Consider the following 20,310-nt stretch of genomic DNA (forward strand, 5'->3'; position numbering starts at 1 on the left):
AAGATTTTCGAGTTTTCTTCTAACTTAAAACCGTTTAAATTGCTCAAAATGTTTGATGTTTTAATCAAACTAAGTGAACAAATTTTCGTTAACAGGTATTTAGCGCTGAATATGAATTAAATCGGTCTAAACCTCATAACCTTAAAGGGGGTATTCTAGTGCAGAATTTCAAAAAATTCGTTTTTTTTTATGCTTTCAAAGTTGAACTATTTAAGAATATGTTTACGCGAGGATTTTTGAAAATTAAAATTATCTTCGAAGATATAGACATTTTATTGACTCGGCCTCCAAACTGGTTCGGCTGCGTCTAATCGAACAAATACTTAATTTTTTTTTACTTATTTATTTCATTCAATTGCGACATCATTGCAAAATTAAAAAATTTATATTAATCGTCAATGATCTTTAGTCAAGTCAGTAACCGTAAGCCCCATTGACATACGAAACTGTTGGTGTCTTCGTAAAATGTAAACAAAACGTTCATTGAGTTTTTGACTTCACTTAAAGCAAACAAAAGGGTTATTGACCTCCCTAAAGTTCTCTTCAAACAGTTGGCGTCCTCGCTACAGATAAACAATAGGGTCATTAAACAACAGATCATTAACCTCAGGTTGTTGACCTCGCTAAGAGCAATTAAAAGTGACAATGTCCCCAAAGATCCTTGACTTCCGAAAGGGTTGTTATAATGTGAGAATTATAAAATATTTGGTTACATCCGAACTTGGCTATTACTTACTTCATTTTTTTCATTTTGCAAATTGTCTTTTATTTTTCTGTACAAAGACAAATTACTAAATATCATTCAACGTTTTCGGATTTATGGTGTCTATAAATGTCCAAAATATTTGTGATAATTTTTTGTAGCAGATGCATTCATTATCAAAACAAGAAAAAAAAAGTTGGCTTCGTGTGTGCTATAATTCCCTTCACAATTAAAAAAGTTTTCTATATAAGGACCTGATTTTGATCGTTGATTTTTTATGGCCGCTTTATGCAATAGAGGTCCGATATCGAAGGTTCTGACAAATGAAAGGCAAGAGAAAGACGTGTGTAAAATGTCGATATCACGAAAACTGAGGAACTAGTTTACGTATATACAGACAGACTGACGGATATGTCTAAATCGACTCAGTTCGTCACGCTGATCATTTATACGAGTATATATATTTTATAGTGTCTCTGACGTTTCCTTCTGGGTATTACAAACTTCCTGCCGAACTTAATGTACTCTCTTCAGGGTCTAAAAATAGCATATGCATTTCCTTTCTTTCTGACATAACTCAGCTTGTTAAAGCTGTAGTAATGAGAATATTGACATCTAGAAATCTATTGAGAGTAGATCCTGTAAGTTTTACGTTCATAAATTAATGTATAAATTTTTTTATTGTTTTTTAATTTGAATATAAAAAATCCCCTTTTGGAATTTAATAAAATAGCTTGGCATCATTCCCACATGCAGTTCTGCTCTGATTCTCTTTCAAAAAGCTTTTTGAAGAGAAGAGATATGCATTTTGACTCCAGTTAAAGCATTACGCTCTCAAACCCAGCTCCCACACACTTGTACACAATAAATGCTGCTTGCTACATCTCACACTCACACTCTCTTTCTCTCTCTCTCCCCACAGGCAGGTTTTCCGAATGTCGAGGATACATTTCATTTGCCGGTAATTTCAAATTTACGCTTTTACGCTTTTCCACAATTTCCCTTTTGTGTCGGATGACAACGATAGTAGCAACTGCAATAACAAAAACAACAGCAATGATAAAACAACTTAAAAGCAACAAAAATTTATGTAAAAACAACAACATTAAGTATGAGTAAAGCGGCAGCGTGAATTGATGTTGCATATAGAAGGCGGAAAACGTTAACTGGTAACTGCAACAAAAACAATAACAACAGTAATACTATTTAACTAAAGTAAATCCATAACAGAAATGTGCCGATGCAATGCCACTGACGCTGGTCACTTTTCACATTTATTTTCGTTGTTGTTGTTGTTGTTTTTGATTTCGTTCTTTTTTCTTGTTGTTGTTATCTGTAGTATATCCGACTGCACTTTTATAAAATCGATGGCTTATAAGCTTACAGATAAATGCTACGGATTTCAGTACAAAGCAAGCATCATGGGAGCTACTACAAACTCACACACACACACACACACACATGTTTACCACAATGGCACTAGAAAACTGGAGTTGCAAGTATACCCTCCAGTGCTCATCTTATATATCACAAAAAACCTGCACCACAACATTTTCGTCAAACTGAAAATGGAAAAACTGTATGAGGCCCACAAACTGGAGGAAAATGGTGGCACAATGAACAAACATCAAATGTGACGTCGCCTGAGAGCCCCGAAAAATATATGATTGTAACTTGTGTGTCACTACAAGCTTGTACAACTCTGGTGGATAAGTGAATCCGAAGAGTCCTTTGACCCACAAACTTTCACCCAGAGACCTCACCCCGCTCTCTCCTACAGGATGCAAGGGCATTACCTAAGTACGCACAGTAGATTAGAGTAAATTAGATTTTGGGGTTTCTTCACCCGACTGCCGAGCGAATGCTTTATCTGCTTGCAACACACTAACACACTGACGCAAGCACACAAAGTGAATATGCAACAGTATAAAATGCCGTTAGTTGCCAGCAAATGTATTGCTGTATTTGTTTTATTGTTGTTGTTGCTTGCTCTTGCTATCTACTTGCCGCACTAGTAGCAACCAGCAGCATTACATTCCGGTATGTAATTATGTATGAGTGGGTTAGTAGGTATGTGTGTGTGTGTTTGAGGCCGCATTTCCCTGTGCGATAATGAACAAAATCCCTTGTTTTATGACTGCAACAAAGACACACGCAACGACACACATACACATGCGCAGCTGACCAGTTGTTTAGGCGTCGTAGTATTGTTATTGTTGTTGTTTTGTTAAAATGTACTGACTGCCGACATGCTGTTGTCTGTCGCTTTGAATTTTTTACTGTTACTTTATTACAAGTACATTAGTTGCGGTTTTTAATGTTATTTTCCCTGTAGTTGCTCATTAACCGGCATGCTTGTTGCTAGAGAAATTATAAGTTACTCATACGCCAAGGCGGTCTGCAGTTGTGATTTGCTTAAGAAGATGATTTTTGTTGTTTACCTGAATTTTAGTTCGCATTTTATAAAAAAAATTTATCTGTGGCGGTTTTTAGTTTAATTTTTGTATTTTTTTCCTATTCTAGACAGTAAAAATATAAAAATTACTAAGATTTTATATACCGAGAAGTAGAGACATCTTTGAACCTTAGAATGGCTTGTCTCTTTAGAATTTTGTATGGTTATCTTGTGGTAAAGGAATACGTTTCGCTATCGATGCCAAAAAAACTTAAAAATATAATAACTTCTATAAACGCCCAAAAAAACGCCAGAGACTCTATTAAGTATATGGTATATATAAATGATCTGCTTGTCGAGTTGAGTCGATTTAGCCATGTCCGTCTGTTTCTATATACGCAAAGTAGTCTCTCAGTTTTTGATATATCGAGCTGAAATTTCGTACCGGTCCATCCATAACATATACAATAGCTGTTATACAAATTGATCGATCAAAATCAATTGCTTGTATGAAAAACTTTTTCATTTGAAGAGATATCTTCACAAAATTTTACACAGTTCATTATCAAAGACGACAGTGCAATCTCCGAAGAGATTATTCAGATTGGATCAGTATAGCTTATATCTGCCATTTAAAACGAACAATCAGTATCAAGTTCTTGTAAGAAATGCAACCGAAGTTAACTTGGTTTTCCGATTCTAGGTTCGCAATACTATGACGACAGTAATAGCAAATTTTCAAAAAGATTTCAGTTTTAAATATTGCGAACAGGAATTTTTTAATAGTTTTACTAATAACTTAAGGGCTTACAACGGTTTCATGGCTTTAACAAAAATAAAACAAATTGAAAATTCTCCAGTTGATCCCAGTAATAGTTTTGGAGGTACAGCTCTGAAATGTTACGCGCTCGAGGTCAGCTATATAGTCACTTAAAATTTTAAACGCGTTTTTCTCGAAACTGTGTTTTCAAAGTCGGTTATCAAGATTTCTCACGAGCTACCCAACCAATCCTAATGAAATTATACACAGGTCTTTGAGATATAATTTACAAGGTCTTAAAAGAAAAATTTATTTTGATTAATTTACACTATTTGAAAAACAAAAACTGGCGAGTAACTTTCACCAAAATTTGGCATTTTTTGTAAAAACGTCTGCCAAAAATGCAGATTTCACTTTTTCGTTTTTCCTTCATCCACTACCTAGTTTATGGTCTTAATTCAAACACGATTTTTTTTCTTTTTACTATTGATGATCCTGTCAAAAGCTCTGGGAGACAGCCGGAAATGAGGTCGTAAGTACCGAGTTTTGAATATTTTCTTTTGAAAATTTCACAAAGTCTTTGTAAAATACGTATCTTTGGAACTGTAAAAAATATTTCATTTTTATATGAAAAAAAATTATTGAAAATAGTGCGTTTTTTCTCAACGAAACACATGTAACCCCTTAAAAAATTAGAAAAAAGCTGATTAGATAAAAAAGAGTGCACATAAACTAAAGACGAATGATGCCTATTTGCTATAAAAAACGACAGAGTCACCACACAAAAACTTGCAACAAATATACTTTAACGTTGCAATAGCACAATCTTTAAATCTGCTCATGAAACTCTGCACCAGAACTTCCTCCTGTCCATTATCTTTGAGCATACGAGTATAAGTGAACCAGTTATATATACTACATGTACATAGGTATAAACTTTACACATTTTTCTGGCTTCCATCGCACACATTAACATGCTCATGCTGCCACTAGCGCTTGGTAAGCAAATTGAGTTCGTTTTCATTTCTCACGTTGTGCGTTGCTGGTCAACATGACAGGGGCAAAATTGTAAAAAAAAAACCCCAGGAAAGAAATGCAGGGTCAGACTGGCATTCAGTGGCTGCTATGTATGCAATACCAATGGAAAATATGTATGAAGCAGAACAAGAAAATAGTGAACAATGAAGTGTAAGTACGAACTGCTCAAAGTACAAGTCAGTCTTTCGACACACAGATCATCGAGCATACAGACAGGCAGTTATTATCCTTTTTGAGGCATGCATGTGCAATCGCAGGAAATCTATTAAATGTACGCAAATACATCTTATCTGTCTACCTTATGTACTTGATATAGTCTGCATTTCAGTAACATAAAAATAACCTCATGGTATCCTCATTCGACATTCGTGCTACGCTTATCACTCGCCTTAGTATTCACTCAGCAGCGATGATTTCGTTATAAAAATGCCAACAGGTGTTATCAATGTCATTGCCTTTGCACTTCATACTACTGCAATATAATATATCTTCCTCCGTCTGATTACAGCAAGCAAGCTTAAGTATTACTTAAGTAGATGTTTCTAATGTGGCAGCTCCAAGTATATGTAGATCTTTGTCAAATATTGTAACTTGGAAAAATGGAGAAGTTTCGTATTTACTATGACTTAATCTCTTGATTGGTACAATATCCATAAACCAAACATCAAAAAAAATATATATTTTTCTTTTTAATTGCATGCGATATTTAAAAAATTCTTAATACTATCATGCTACTTTTAAATAATAGCAGATATTTTCATATATCACGTATAGCACTGAAACTAGAAAAAAGACTTCATTATAGCATTCATATATAATATTGAAATTTTGTACAATATATGTTATTTAGCAGAATTTTTTAAAAATTATTTTAAAATTTTTTTTTTTCATTTAATTTCCCTCTTTTTCACATCCAATAAGCTAGTTCTGCCGCCTCTTTGTGCAACACACTGCTGTTTGTATGTAAATATGCACATTCATTAATACAAATATGTTTCTATTAAGCTATTCTATCATATGTATATGTTTATATGCTATACAAGTATATGTATATACTGTATATACACTAAATATGTGTAAATATAAGCGAGGAGCACACTAATGATACAATCGAAATGTAATGTGAAATCCCAAAGGATGCTCATGTGGCAGCAGACGTCTACACTTGAAACACCAGCAACACCACACAAGCCCACACAACGCAACAACGCGCCAACACACATACGGTGGGTCGCGCGCTAGGGTCTAAGGTGCGAAGAAAATTGGCAAACAGGTTACCGGGCGTCTAACCAAATGACCGTTGGGTCGGTCAAATGCGAGCTGCCTTTGCTCAAATTGAGTTTCATCAGCTCACTTTTCAACTACGGCGATGTATGCGGCCAAATGCGTGAATCTCTTTATGGAGTGTGTGTGTGTTGTTGTTGTTTGTGAACTTGTACGCGTGACTATCCGACTTTCAATATGCCTTCATTTGTTCATTATTTCGCCTTTTCTTTGCACTTTTCCACACTATTCTCCGAAGGTGCGTGCTAGGCGCTGGATTCTGCTCATCAACTGCTACGCACCAGTGTGTGTGCTCGCATATAAGAACTTGCATGGGTGAGTGTGTGTAGGTACATGAGTTGATGTGTGCTGCGTGCTGAGACAGTACTAATAGCTATGAAATTGTTTAGTGATGGCCGGTGAACGTGAGCGGAATTTCCAAATTAATTGCTGGCTTTACACACCGGCCGCTCTCAGCCCTACTACGGCTTAATAAGCGAACGAAGCAGGGGCTGTATTAGTAGTAAGGTTGAGCAATCGGGTAAGGTGGCGCATAGGCAGCTCGTTACTGTCATAACAATAGCGAAAAAGATAATAAAAACAACAAATTGCACGCCTACCTTTTTTTCTCAAGAGCCCCTATGGTGCAGTCGGGCATTTTTTCAACTAAATGAAAACATTAAAGTCAGTCTCTTGTGAGCGGCAGTTTTCTCTTCACTGTATAAGCAGCTTGAAAAAATTGAGGTATGCCAGGGTATAGTGAAAAAAAGCAAACACTAAGGCCAGTAACGATCTGTGAACATAAAGTTGAAGTGTCCGTGAAGTGGCGACTACTCTCGGTTTGGCGCAAGTTAAATATATGTATGTGTTAATTATTTGTTTAGCAGACACATATACGCATATCTACATTAAAACATCTCTTTTGTTGTACATTTTTTTACTGTTAGTCGAACTCAAAGTTCAGCAAATTAAAGCATTGCTGTCAACCTATTACCGATCTTCTTTGCCGTTGAGATTTTATTTAAATAGTGCATTAAAAATCAGATTTATTCCAGAAATTCGATAGCTGAATTATTTTTAAAGGCATATCACTGCATTGAAGGCATACAAGGGTTTAGTAAAATGCTTTTAGTTGAAAACACATTTTATTACTCAATTACGATTCAATATGATTTTTAAAATCCGCGCCAAAATGTAGGCAACGAAAAATTAACTGGATTGGAATGAGCGGCTACCCTTTAAATGGCTGTAACTCAAAAACTATTTTTGATATAGATTTGAATAAGCTATCGAAATAGGATTTTTTTAATTTCATACTAGGTCCATAAGTCAGCTTCCACTGTAGTGCAATTGAATGTTGTTAAGCTTATGAGCTTTTATTTTAACATTATTGTTGATTGAGCTAAGCTCACCACATTGACCCATTTAGTAACAAATAAATTTACAAAATTGTATAACCTTTTAATAGATTAAAATAGAAACAAATTCCACGTCTACATTTTCTTCGAGCATTTAGTATACTAATTCTTCTTTGGTGTTCTCTGAAAAGTGATAAAGTTTGTTCTTTAAAGAGGCATTTTATTTCATAAAAAAATTTACAAAATATAATAAACGACGAATTTTAAATAATTTTGGATTCCCGTCTACAGGAGGATCTACGAAAACAGGTGTCTGGTGGTCAGGAAGATTTTCGTGATTGAAATTATACCAAAGCCAAAAATCAAAAGATTACTATTATTATTATACGCGAATACAGTTAATGATCGTAGAACTAGTCAAAATTTTGTTTATTTGTCAAAATGGCGACTACGCAAAATATTGTAAAATATAAGAACGCGTAAAAAGAGCTAGTTTTATTCGAAAGAACCCCTGCGCTCTTCTCAGTCGGCTTAAAAAATGTTAACAGAGCTTTGTCTTTGTCGAAAGACAAAAATAGAGATACTGACCTCACAGACCATTTTCGATTCAACATAAATAATAAGGGTATATACCTCTCTAACAAACGGTTGCCTCTCTTGCTCTTACCATATTCCTCCCACCATTAACACCATACTTATACTTTAGAGTGTCGTAAAAAGTTAAAATTCTTGTCAAAATCTTTTTCCTCAATAAAAAAAAAGTTTAAAAAGGTCTGGTGAAAATTTGCAAGCCGATTCTTCCAGCCGTTTGCCAAAAATTTGCCTCACCAACTCTGAAAACAGGTTTTGAGAAAAAAAGTTTTGGGAACCGATCACCCTAAGTTAAAGAGTTCATACAAATACGCTCCTATCACCGAAACTATTTACCGGATAAACTTCAAGTTTTCCAAGAATTTTTCAAATATGTATACATTATTTAAATGTGATACAATTTTTCTTGTTTCAATTTACAATTGAATATAAGCCCTTAACAAACTTGAGATAGAATGGCCAGATGAATAAGAACACAATAGCAGCTGCATTATCCACAAATGTATGCTAAATCCTTTTTGATTGTTAATTCTGGATCATATCTGCACAGACTAACTCTCCTTGGCATTAGTAGTCTTTTAACTGTTCCATAAGTTCACAAGGGTTTTTGTTACTTCAACTAAGCTTGCTTTATGTGCTATTAACTATAATTAATGCATTGTATCAAAAAAAGGTGGCAGAACAATAATTTTCCGGTATTTTCCAAACATATTTAAAGTATTGCTAATATTAGCCAATGATCATATTATTAGATTCTAAATTGATTTTAATTTTCGAACACTGTCATGAGAGTTTTTGGTGCACAAAAAAGAGTGTTCAAACGTTGCTATTCAAACCTTTCATTTTTTTATATTTTATATTTTGTCTTACTTCTTTAATACTATTTTTTGTCTATTTGAGCAGCAAAAGAAGTGAAGTAGTGTAAGAAAAGTGCAGAAATAAAGTACTTTGGCAAGTTTTTAGTTGAACTTTTTCGCTTAGTGCTGCATAGCTGGCTGAGCTGTTGCAGCATTTCGACACATCAGCAACTTTACAACCGCTCGATAAGTGGATTTTTGAAGTGAAACTACAATTTTGCGCCTTTGAGCTGACAGCCAGCCAGCATTGAACGGTACTATTCAATATTCATTCGTGCATTTGCAGAGTTTTTTTAGCGGCATGCAACACAAACACAGAATGGGACACATGCCGCTGAACTTACCACATATGTATATATGAAGGCATATCATAGACGAGTATGTATATACATATATATATATGTATATGTCTTGTATATGCAGTTGTGCGTGTGTGCGTATACATTTCATTGGCCTCAAATATGTCGTCGCCGCTGAGTGGGCATTGAAAGGTTGCTCGGCTGCTATCGCCGCTAAGCAAAGCCATTCGAGTAACGGCAATAAATAGCGACTGCATTGGTGGCAACATCGAACGTGGTAAGCGACGCTGTGTGTTTACCGCTACAAATTCGGTTGCAACATCTGTGGCTTTCGTTGCGATTATCCAAGCGCACACACACACACACATATACAAATATTGAATTCAACACACACACATATATAAAACTATCACATTTGCGCGTGTGTTTGCTTGTGGCAATTGCTCTCTGCGCTGTCGCGCTGCACTGCCCTCGTTGGCCCAGTTGTTGCAACATGCATTGTATGCATTTTATTGCTTTTCTATAACTTCTAAATTTCGCCTTTGCTTTTGTTGTCACTTTTTTATCTATATCTACCAAATAGTATTTGTGTAACATTTTTATTTCCGATTTTCTATATTTTCCCCCGCTTTTTGTTATATTCCCCTGTCATTTTGTTGCTGACTTTCCGCTTTCGTTTATTTATTCGCCTCTTTTCTGCACATTTTTCTGCCGTTTTTTATTTGCTCTGCCGCATTTGCGACTGAAGTGCACAATAAATGCGGATTTGCTGCAATATTTGCACATAAACTTCGTTCGTCGTCCCTACCAGCGTGCCCCACTGTCGCTCTCGGCTTTCTTTGGGTTTTTTATGGATTTCGGAGAGATCAGCGGCGGCTCTTTGCAATCATCATATTCTTGCTTGCAAACTGCGCACTGTTGTTTTTGTTGTTCTGTGTATTCGTATTTGTAAATTATTTTATCATTATTGTTGTTGTTATTATTGTTGTATGCTCTCTCCATACATTGTTGTATTGTTTATTTAGCGGTCATTTGAAGTAAGCTGCCGCAGTAAAAAGTGGCCCATCATGACTTATTGTCAAGTGAGGTCATCGATTTTCATATTTATTGTATTTCATTGGTTTCCCATCTCTTTTTACTTATACATAGACATCTGTATTCATGTGCTTGTAGGTATATAAAATAATAATTTTTAATGCTGTTATTAGTTTCCCATTATATAAGGCTTGATATTTACTACAGCATTGCAAGGGTTGGTTAAGTATCAGCTTTTTATGAAGCTTTCAAAGTGTTCTCGAAGCTTTGCTAATTTGTGGCAAGACTCCCAAAGCCATAACTCGTGTAGTACTAAAGATAAAGGAATCTTGATATAAGACAATATGACTTTGGGTCTCAAATTTACTCTAGCGGTGTCCTGAAGCACGTAGAACCAGCTTAATCGGATTTTATGCCTGCAAACTGATTGGCCATTCCCGACATTCGAAACGTTGAAGCAAATGATGAAAGTCAGAAAAGGCCTTGAAGCACTCTTTTCCCTACAATTAAGTATTAAAGAAGTTATTTAAGAAACAAAAAACCGTTATATTAGTTTATTTTAGGCACTCAATGCATAAATGTTACATCGACGCTTGCGCATGTACATTATCCACAGTCTAGACCTTTGAATGATATAGTCATAGCTATAGTTTACCGCTTATTGAACCTCTTTGTCAAGCTTGCTTCATTTTATGGATTGATAAATAGATATAGTGTAAACGACATCTTAACTTAAATGCCATTTTTTTGCTGTTGTTGTACTTCAAACCCCATTCCCAAATAGTTTTGGAGAGATCTGCTCAATAATTTGTCTTTGGTCGGTTAAAGACTAAGGTTCTCTTCAGTTACGTAACCCTTATTTACTCGATATAAGACTACAGGATCGATTTTTATTAATAGCCTCAAATATTCAACAGCAAACTCTAGTTTTAAGGCTAAGCACTGCACTTAATTATAAACTGTGTTTTGAAGTAGGTAAAAGGGTTGTAGTAGGTTGACAAATTTTCAACTAGGTAACGGTAAAATCTTGAATAGCGGATAAAAATCTAACCTTCTCCTCTCCTTGGTCATTTCTGACTTCCAGTAAAGCCCTAATCACTAGATACTATATTAATACCTAAAACGAATATGTAGGTCGGAGAACTCACCTGCAGACCTTTGTCCGTCTTACGATGCCAAAACTTGACTTTCAGCAAGAGAAAGTGACGGCATGATGAATCGACTAAGGAAATGGCTGATGGATCTTAGTCAAGAGTTTTCTCTGTAAATTTTCTAATTAGTATATTATAATCAAAAGTAAAAAATAAAATTTTTCTTAACTCTACTTAGGTAGGTTTCGTACAAAAATATATGATTTTTAAAAGGCCTTATAGCCGAAAACCCAATGAAATATCAATATTTATTTAAATACTTAGAGTAATTACTAAAGACTGCAATAAGAAATTAAGTTCTGGAAAAAAATTCAGTAACAGCGACCTCTGTTGGATATACATATATATTTAGTGAACTTGAAACAAAATTTAGAGCACCTTTTAAATACGTTTTATATATATTCGAGAGACCGCTTGTAAATTATTTTATGAAAACACAAAGAGCACACCTGCATACTTGTACATTCAAATAAAGCAACAATAGTTCTAATGAAGCAATAAATGTCATTACCAACATCTTAATGCTAAATAGCGGCTTCAACAAGAATTCTTGGTAAGAACTGTAAAGCATCTTATTCTCAGAAGTTATTTGGATATATTCATAGAAGTGTCAGTATTACAATTTTTTCAAATATTGTACTTTAACATATAAAGATAGACACAAATACTATATATAGCTTATATATAAAGTGTAGGCTTCCTGTGTATAACATAGGTATGTGTGCGAGAGGGCACTTAGGCAATCGAGTGTATGAATACGTGATGTGAATTCATGTCGATTGATTTCCCACACGAGCACACACATACTCGAATTTAAAACTTCCTTCACAACACTCTGCTCACCCATACGCCCTCACAGACACACCCACACAAAAACAAACTCACATACTTACACGCCCATCCGCCAAACGGTGTCTCGCTCACATAACAATGCCGGCGTTTAGTGCGACATTCATAACTGCACTGCGCTCGGCATTGCCGGAAATTGGCCATGAATTACTATAAAAAAATGTTCTCCTACAACCATTTCCGCTTTCCGATTTAATTTTATTTCAATACACACAAACTCACAGTTATTCGCAAGCCACTGCAATACTTTTGTATGAAAGGAGTGTTAAATTTGCCGTCATGCAATTTACCGTTATCAGTGACGGTTATATATTGTGTACATGGGTGTATTTAGATAATAGTATGTGGAAATGGAGGTTATGATGAAATGAAATGTCATTTCTATTGATGCGATAATAGGTTTATAATAGGTGAAGTGGTGCGTACCCTTGGTTGAAGGTCATTGGTGGTGAACGTAAACCAATGATGCTTGTAGTTGTTGAATCGAATAAGGATTTTCAACATTCTTTTAATGCTTATAAGAAATATAGATCAATTTATATTTCTAGAACCATAATTATATTCGTGCGGTTTGCCAAGAGATGGCGCAATTTAATTATTATACCATTTTTCTAATACTCCGCACATGCATTGGAAAGCTACTCCTCTTTTGCGTCTTTTTCAGCATATGTCATTCTTTTGGTGATTTTGGCTTGGAAGACGAAGAACGTCCTGAGCGGCCAAGAAAGTTTGAAGATAATGAAGTGACAGCATTTGTGTAACTCAAGAAAACCTCGCAGACTCTTTGCAAGTTAATCAAGTGGCCATTTCAAAACGCTTAAAAGCAGCCGAATGCACTCAAAAGCCATGAACGTGATTGCCATATGAAATGAAACCAAGACACGTTGAAGGATGTTTTGCATGATAGAAATGCTATTTAAACACCACAAACGAAGTTATTTTTGCATCGCATTGAAACTGGTGATGAAATATGAATCCATTACAACAAGCCATTCAGCAAAAAAACATACGTGAAGCCATCAAATTGAAACGAGCGATTGCCGGAAAAGGACTGGAAATTGCGACTGGGGACGAGGCAATAATTTTCTACCATGCCAAGCTCGGCCTCATGTTGCAAGACCGGTTAAAAACTATTTGGAACACTGGAAAGTTTTGTCTCACATATCATATAGGCCAAACCTTGTCTCTTATGACTACGATTTGTTTCGGTCGATGCTGAACGCCCTCACTGGGATACGGTACACATCAGAACAGGGTATCACAAAATTGGTTTGATTAACTCTTGGCCGCTAAGCCAGCGCAATTCTGGCAACCACGATGGAAACCACAAATTGCCAGAAAGATGGGAAAATGTTATAGTTTCAGTTAGGCAAATTTGGGCAATATTATTTTACACCAAAAGCTTTTTGTTAACTTTGAGACAACTTTTTCATTCCAAGTCGCTTTAAATCGTTTTCAACTCTTCCTAGAAGTACCTACCTCAGTACATTAAAAGTATCTTCTAAAATACTTCCTTAAGAGTATAATCGTCTAAAGTATGTTAACATATAACAGTTCTACCATTTTAAATAATATAAAATTTAGTAGACTTTTAGGAGTATTGGAAATATTTTATCCATGTCGCACACCAATAATTATAAAATTAAAAAATACCAAAGTATTCGCAACCAGAAGCGTTTTTCGTGATAATAGCGTAATTTTAAATATAAGCTTACAACCAACGCGTCAGAACAAAGTGTTGTCCGTGAAGAAAAAAGTTATTTTAATTCATTCATTTCATTTTCTTTTCAATTACACGCATTGCTACCTAACGCTATATTAGCCACCGTTTGACAGAAGCTTTTATCTATTTTTTAACATTTCCACACACCTAAGTACTCTTACAAAGAACTGTGTGTTGTGGTTATTATATTTCAAAGTGTTGTGCTGTATTTTTTTCTGCCAAAATATTTTCCAAATTGAAAAATGCATGCGTTCCGCCACATTTCAGCTTCGCTTTGTTACCCAAGAGCACAGTGACATTTGAAATAAATTACATATTCTGGCTGTATGCATTTGTTTTAGTATGCAGATATTGCTAAATATTTACACATACATTTAATACTCGGTTTGTAGGCAAATAAGGTAACTTTAGGTTATTGTTTTGCTCTAAACCTTGTTGCACTTGAAAGACAGCTCGACAGGTGTTTTTGGGCTTCCTTATGAATATATTCCTTTGACTTTTCAAGACACCCAGCGAATTTCCTATGAAAAATTTCTTTGAAGTTCAGCCTAAGCTAAGAGTAATGCTTTCAAATTAAGTCTTTGGGTTGCCACAATTTTTCGATTTTCGAACTTTATACAAATATAAATACAATCCTTTAACAAAAATACAGTTAATGAAGTTCTGACATTCAAAATTTTAAACCATTTTGGAGAATGGTGTTCTGTTTGTTTACAAAAAAAAAAATTTGATAAATGTTCTCGTTTTTTGGCAGGACTTAAAGCTCTTGACCAATGAAATCGTAATTGATCCATTGTTGTAATTACCGCCACCCACTTACTGGTAAATGGAGATGATAAATGATGAAATGTCAGTTCAATGTCAGGTTAGGTTAGGTCGAAGAATCGCTGCCCACATCATCTGGTTCGTCTAACTTGGAAGATTGTAAGCGTTGATAGGCTCTTTATGATATCCAAAAACTTCTCAAAATGGATCACCAAATCTGAGCGTACCATAAATTTGTTAAGGCGACTAATATCAATCCCAATCACTTCGGCAGGTTTGATGCAGGTGTGTTTACCGTAATATTTCAATCTCAGTCTGACAAAAACCTGACCATGTGTTAGCCTATTGGACCGCAGAAGTTTTGGTTATTGGCCTGCACTTGCTATGGTACGGGAGGTCCACAGAAATTGTCAAAATAATGTACCGAAATTTATGAAACGAGCTGATAAGCCCCTCATTTTATACATTTTGAGAAAACTAGGTATATTTTCTGAATCATATAATGTGATTACTCGCCGAGTTTCTAACCGGCCACAATTTTTAAACTCTTATGTACACTAAATGATATCAGACTGTCGACCAAGGTGTAGAGAAAAACTCTCTTATTTCGTATAAGCTACTGCTTATTCTATAGCGACTTAGATATAGTTTTACAAAGTAATCTTATCTTTTTTTTTATATAAGTAACATAAGTTTGGAATCTTAACAAATTATTTGGAGTAGTTTCTCTCATATACTAACGACAGAAGAAATATTATTGAACTTTCGTTTGGTACTCATTTCTGAAACATTCGACCAAAACATAATGCCCGGAAATGTACTTATTTATATACCGTTACAATAAAATGAAATTTATTAATCTAACTAATATTTCTAAATCGAAGAATATTGATAGCCTAGAGAATTACGCATAAACTATATTTTCTGGAATGAATAACACTTACCTTTAGAATCGTTAATATTTTTTCTGAAGTCTCATGGCCTACCCACGAGTGAAATAACGGTAAGCATTATATTAAATAAATTTCTCACGAATCCACTCTGTGAAGCTGCCACGACAATAATGTGTCGCTTGGACTTAATGAAGACGTATATAAGGTGAAAGCAGAAAGTTATACATATAAAAGACGAAGCAAGAAAGTACCGTTACGATAAGCGTACACACAAGTAATGTGAGTATTTATTGCGTTAAACGGTTGAAACACGGAGGAACAATGACCATAAACACGCTTACAAATTATACGCACTCAAATATGTATGTATGTATGTGCGTAAAGACACACACGCACACAAGCGCAGGTTTATAAACAGACCAACCAACAACAATTGCTGCTGAAGAATCGCAATTCAAGCAACTTTGTTGTTAATGTATTTGGGCTGTTGTTGCTATTCTTGTTGCTGTTGTTGTTGTGATATTTGTTGCTGTCGCATGCGGGTGTTGTAAAGTGGCCTGTATAAAGGCCACTTACTCGCATTACAAGTTATTAACTCAATACCAACAACAACCACAACAACAACAAACAACAAATGAGTGCCAAACAGACGAACCAGCAGATTCGGACGGACAGCTGGACATAAAGAGCGTCAAACAGATGGCTACGGGGGACATTTTGGCTGACGACGCTGCATGTGGTTGGAATTATTTCGCCAGCGCCTTCGTCAAGGCAGACGAAGCAGTGATGTTCGGTGAATATGTACATGTGTGAGAGTGTGTATCTGTGTATGTGTGGCGAATGAATGAGATTGCCTGTTGAATGACATACGGAACTGTACAATAATTGGTTAATGTATGCGTATCATTGTAGATGTGTTGGTGAGCTATACACATACATGCATACAAACATACATTAATACTTATATATATATATGTGTGTGTGTGCGTGAGCAGTTGTCAGTTTTAATATCATACGCAACAGTTCAGTGTTGGGTTGTACGCATTTATATACCGAGGCTAGTAAGTGGCTCGCACAATAGCCTTAACAACAACAATAATAACAACAAAAGCTTCAAACAATAGTAGGATAAACTGATGTCAGCCGCTTCAGTTCCAACTTGCTGGCGGCTGGAAATGCTTAAATGCAACGCACACTTTATAATGCAGCAGTAGTTTTTACCATTAGGGTGGTGCTACATTTTTTCACCGATGTTATAATACCCTGCACGGGTGCATTTTTTTTATCATGAAAGGGTACAAAACGATCTTCATTTGGATTTTAATCGACCAGTTTGTATGGCAGCTATATACTATAGTGGTCCGATATCGGCAGTTCCGACAAATAAGCAGCTTCTTGGGAGGTAGGGAGGAGTGCAAAATTCCCGATCGATATCTCAAAAAAGGATAAGATAAGGATAAATATAAGGACAAGGATAAGGATAAGGATACGGATAAGGATAAGGATAAGGACAAGGATAAGGATAAGGATAAGGATAGGGATAAAAATAAGGATAACAATAATCATGAGAATAAAGATACAGATAAATATTTTATTTCTAATAAAATACTGATTAAAGTCATAATTGAGTACGCCTCCACACGAGACCTATAAATATTTTGAGCATACCTATATTGTAATTTCTCGACAGGCTTTTATAACTGTTACTTTCTATTAGCGGTTAACAGCTTGTCTTGGTTATCAACATTCACGAGGGCTACCCTAATGCTCGAAAATATGCGCATCTACTCATTAGCATTTCCCACTTTTCCGACTTCACTGCAAATATACATTTTGTTGCTGACATACAGCTGCAACTGGCAAAGAGTACTTCAACATTCGTACATATTCATGTTATTATTGTTGTTGGTGTTTTTCGCACATGCTTATTATGTTGGTTGATGTCCACATTGTTGACTGTCATTGGCACTTAATTGAAATGCTGAAATTAAATTACCAGCTTCAAGGGTCATCAGCGAGTAAAATAACAAACAATAACAATGCTGCTGGCATATAATCAACTTGCATATGTTGCTGCTGCTGATGTATTTATTTTTGTTGTTGTTGTTTTTGTGGTGGTAAAACCGTCTCACCAAGAAAGTGAATTATTATGTAAATAATGTATTTAAAAATGAAAAGAAAATTGAGAGAGCATAAACGCTGAATTGAAACGAAAGCACTTACAACTTTATGCGCTATAAAAACTTCGCCGTTTTTTTTTCCATTTTTATGAAAATATACAGATACTGTTGAATGTCTGCTATTTGTTAAAAGGTTTAATACTTTAAAGTTCTTTCTGCCATTGACTGCCGGTTTACATGTCTTCATTAAAGAGCGCATATTTTTAAAACGGCGGAGCCGTAAAGCTTAAAAGCTCATGTGAAATGGTTTGAACTAATGATAAAACGTGCTTTTATTTATAGTTAAAAAAATAATCGGTCGCAATAGCTATATTAGCTAGATCAAAGCTTGAGCTTAAAAAGTTTTCAAGGCAGTTACTTGCGGTTAACAATGTGTTATATCTTGTTCGATCCGGTAAGAGTTGCTTAACATTTAACTCACGTACACATGTCTTCTATTCACCCTTATGATGAATTGTAATGAGCTTTGAAAAAACTTACGACGGTCGACTGTAAACAAGTCTCACTGCAGAGACCCACAGATCATGTGCATAATGATTGTGTGGATGTGTGTATGAATTATGTAGACATAGAATACCGAAACCATTAAAAAGTGATTTACTGTGAATTTTAAATCCGCTAACCGGAAGTTCGTAATTGTTATATTTGGTATATGAGGACTAAGAGAAGTGTTGACCCGATTTTACATATTTTAAGCACACAATTATCTCTGAATTTCAATAAAATATCTCAGAGGTTTAGCGATATTTGCAGTAAAAAATCAGCTAGAAGCGCTGAGGTCCACATATTCTGTATCTGGGGCCTTGCAAAGTTAACCAAACGAAATTGAAATAGGTCGGGTAATTTTTCTGCGTCCTTTTGGATGAGTACTTATGACGTATTTATTTAGTAGACGGACGGACAAACAGTCACCCTAAACTTGTCTCAACATTCTGATCATTTAAATATATTTCTTTCCCGAATAATTTTAGGTGTTACAAACAACCGTTAGGTGAACAAAACTATCATATTCTATTGCAACATGTTGCGAGGATATAAAAATACAAACATTAGTGCTTTCATTCCTTTACTGAACGCTTCATTGCCAATATCGAAATCATCACAATTTCAAACAATACACAACTATGGCAACACTGCCACTCAATTTGTGTGACTATCAAACGAATTTGATGAAAGTCCGTTACGAAGCGCAAATAACTGAAATTTGATTAATTTTCCAACTTTTTTTGTTTATGTAATTCGAAATATTGAATTCGGTTTCATGATTATTCAGTTTATTTTGTATTTTAATTTACATTTTAACAAAATTTCATAAATACGGTAAATTATATTATGAGTAATAATTGCGACAGCGTGACGGCTAAAGCATTGAAAAGCGTTTCCTTTGCAAATTAATGAATTGCATTCCGATTGTAGCGGCGGTAAGCGGCTTAAAGGGCGCCGAGGTGAGGGCGAGCAGCGGTGTTGCTGTGCGCGAATTATTGATGATGCTGAATATTTGAAAATAAATACGCACTATAATGAAATGAAAACTAATGCGCCGACAAATGCGAAATTTAAATCGCCCATCAATCGGGCGAACACAATGCGAACGCGAAAATGCAATGAAATGAAATCGCTGGGATTTTGATATGAATTCGGCGTTGCGCTTTTGGAATTTTCAATGCTCATATTTGTGAAATTTCATTAGTCGAAATTTTTGAATACATTTTGATAGAAACGGTTTCATTTTACCTGTTTATCTTATTTTCGATGAAATCGTATTTTATTAAATTCATGGTGTTTTGCATAAAATACAAAATTTAATCTTGTTTAAATGATTCAAATGGAATAATGCGTTTATAAGTATCGCTTTTAGTTCAAAATTAAGCCAACTATAAACAAATCATCTGTCTTTTCAAGAATTTTTCATTTCTTAGATTTAAAAATATCGGGCATTTCATCGATTTAACACCATTAGACTAATTCTAGTGGCGTTATTTGAAGTCATTGGTCTTTGGCAATAAACCAGTCTCTCTTCAAGCTTTAGAAGTCAATATTGAACGTGCTATTCATGACATACCACCTGATTTAGTGGGAAAAGTACTGGAAAATTGGGCTCATCGAATTCGTTCCAAAACCCTATATGTATTATTGAAAAACGTATACGCATTTTCTCTAGAACGCCGTTCTTTTAACCTATTATCTTCCTTATTCTGAGAAAAATATTCCTCCAACTATAATTCGACAACGGGCTGTTATGAAGAGTACAGTTAGCGTTCTTACATAAGGCATTTCAAAACAAATATTTGTAAATAGTTTAAAATCAATCAAGAAGAACTTTTACTTTTACTTTACTTTATTCTAAAACATATTTGACGCCTGTCATAGTTTGGATTTCAGACCAAAACTTTGTCAAGTGATTATTTATCGTATATGATAACTATAAAGGATATTAGTTTTAAATATGT

General features: G+C 35.0%; 1 protein-coding gene across 1 annotated transcript in view; it reads left to right on the plus strand.

The window, feature by feature from the left end:
• The window catches only part of LOC138857524 (nucleolin-like), a 41,437-nt gene extending 24,104 nt beyond the window's left edge, over positions 1-17,333 (plus strand). The window contains exons 3-5 of the mRNA XM_070110313.1: positions 1,626-1,664; positions 16,269-16,473; positions 17,131-17,333. Of these exons, the coding sequence (XP_069966414.1) occupies positions 1,626-1,664; positions 16,269-16,473; positions 17,131-17,333 (447 nt within the window). The remainder of the gene's footprint in view (positions 1-1,625; positions 1,665-16,268; positions 16,474-17,130) is intronic.
• Positions 17,334-20,310: the final 2,977 nt, after the last annotated feature.

This window comes from Bactrocera oleae, chromosome 5, assembly GCF_042242935.1.
Source record: "Bactrocera oleae isolate idBacOlea1 chromosome 5, idBacOlea1, whole genome shotgun sequence".
NCBI classification, from domain to species: domain Eukaryota; kingdom Metazoa; phylum Arthropoda; class Insecta; order Diptera; family Tephritidae; genus Bactrocera; species Bactrocera oleae.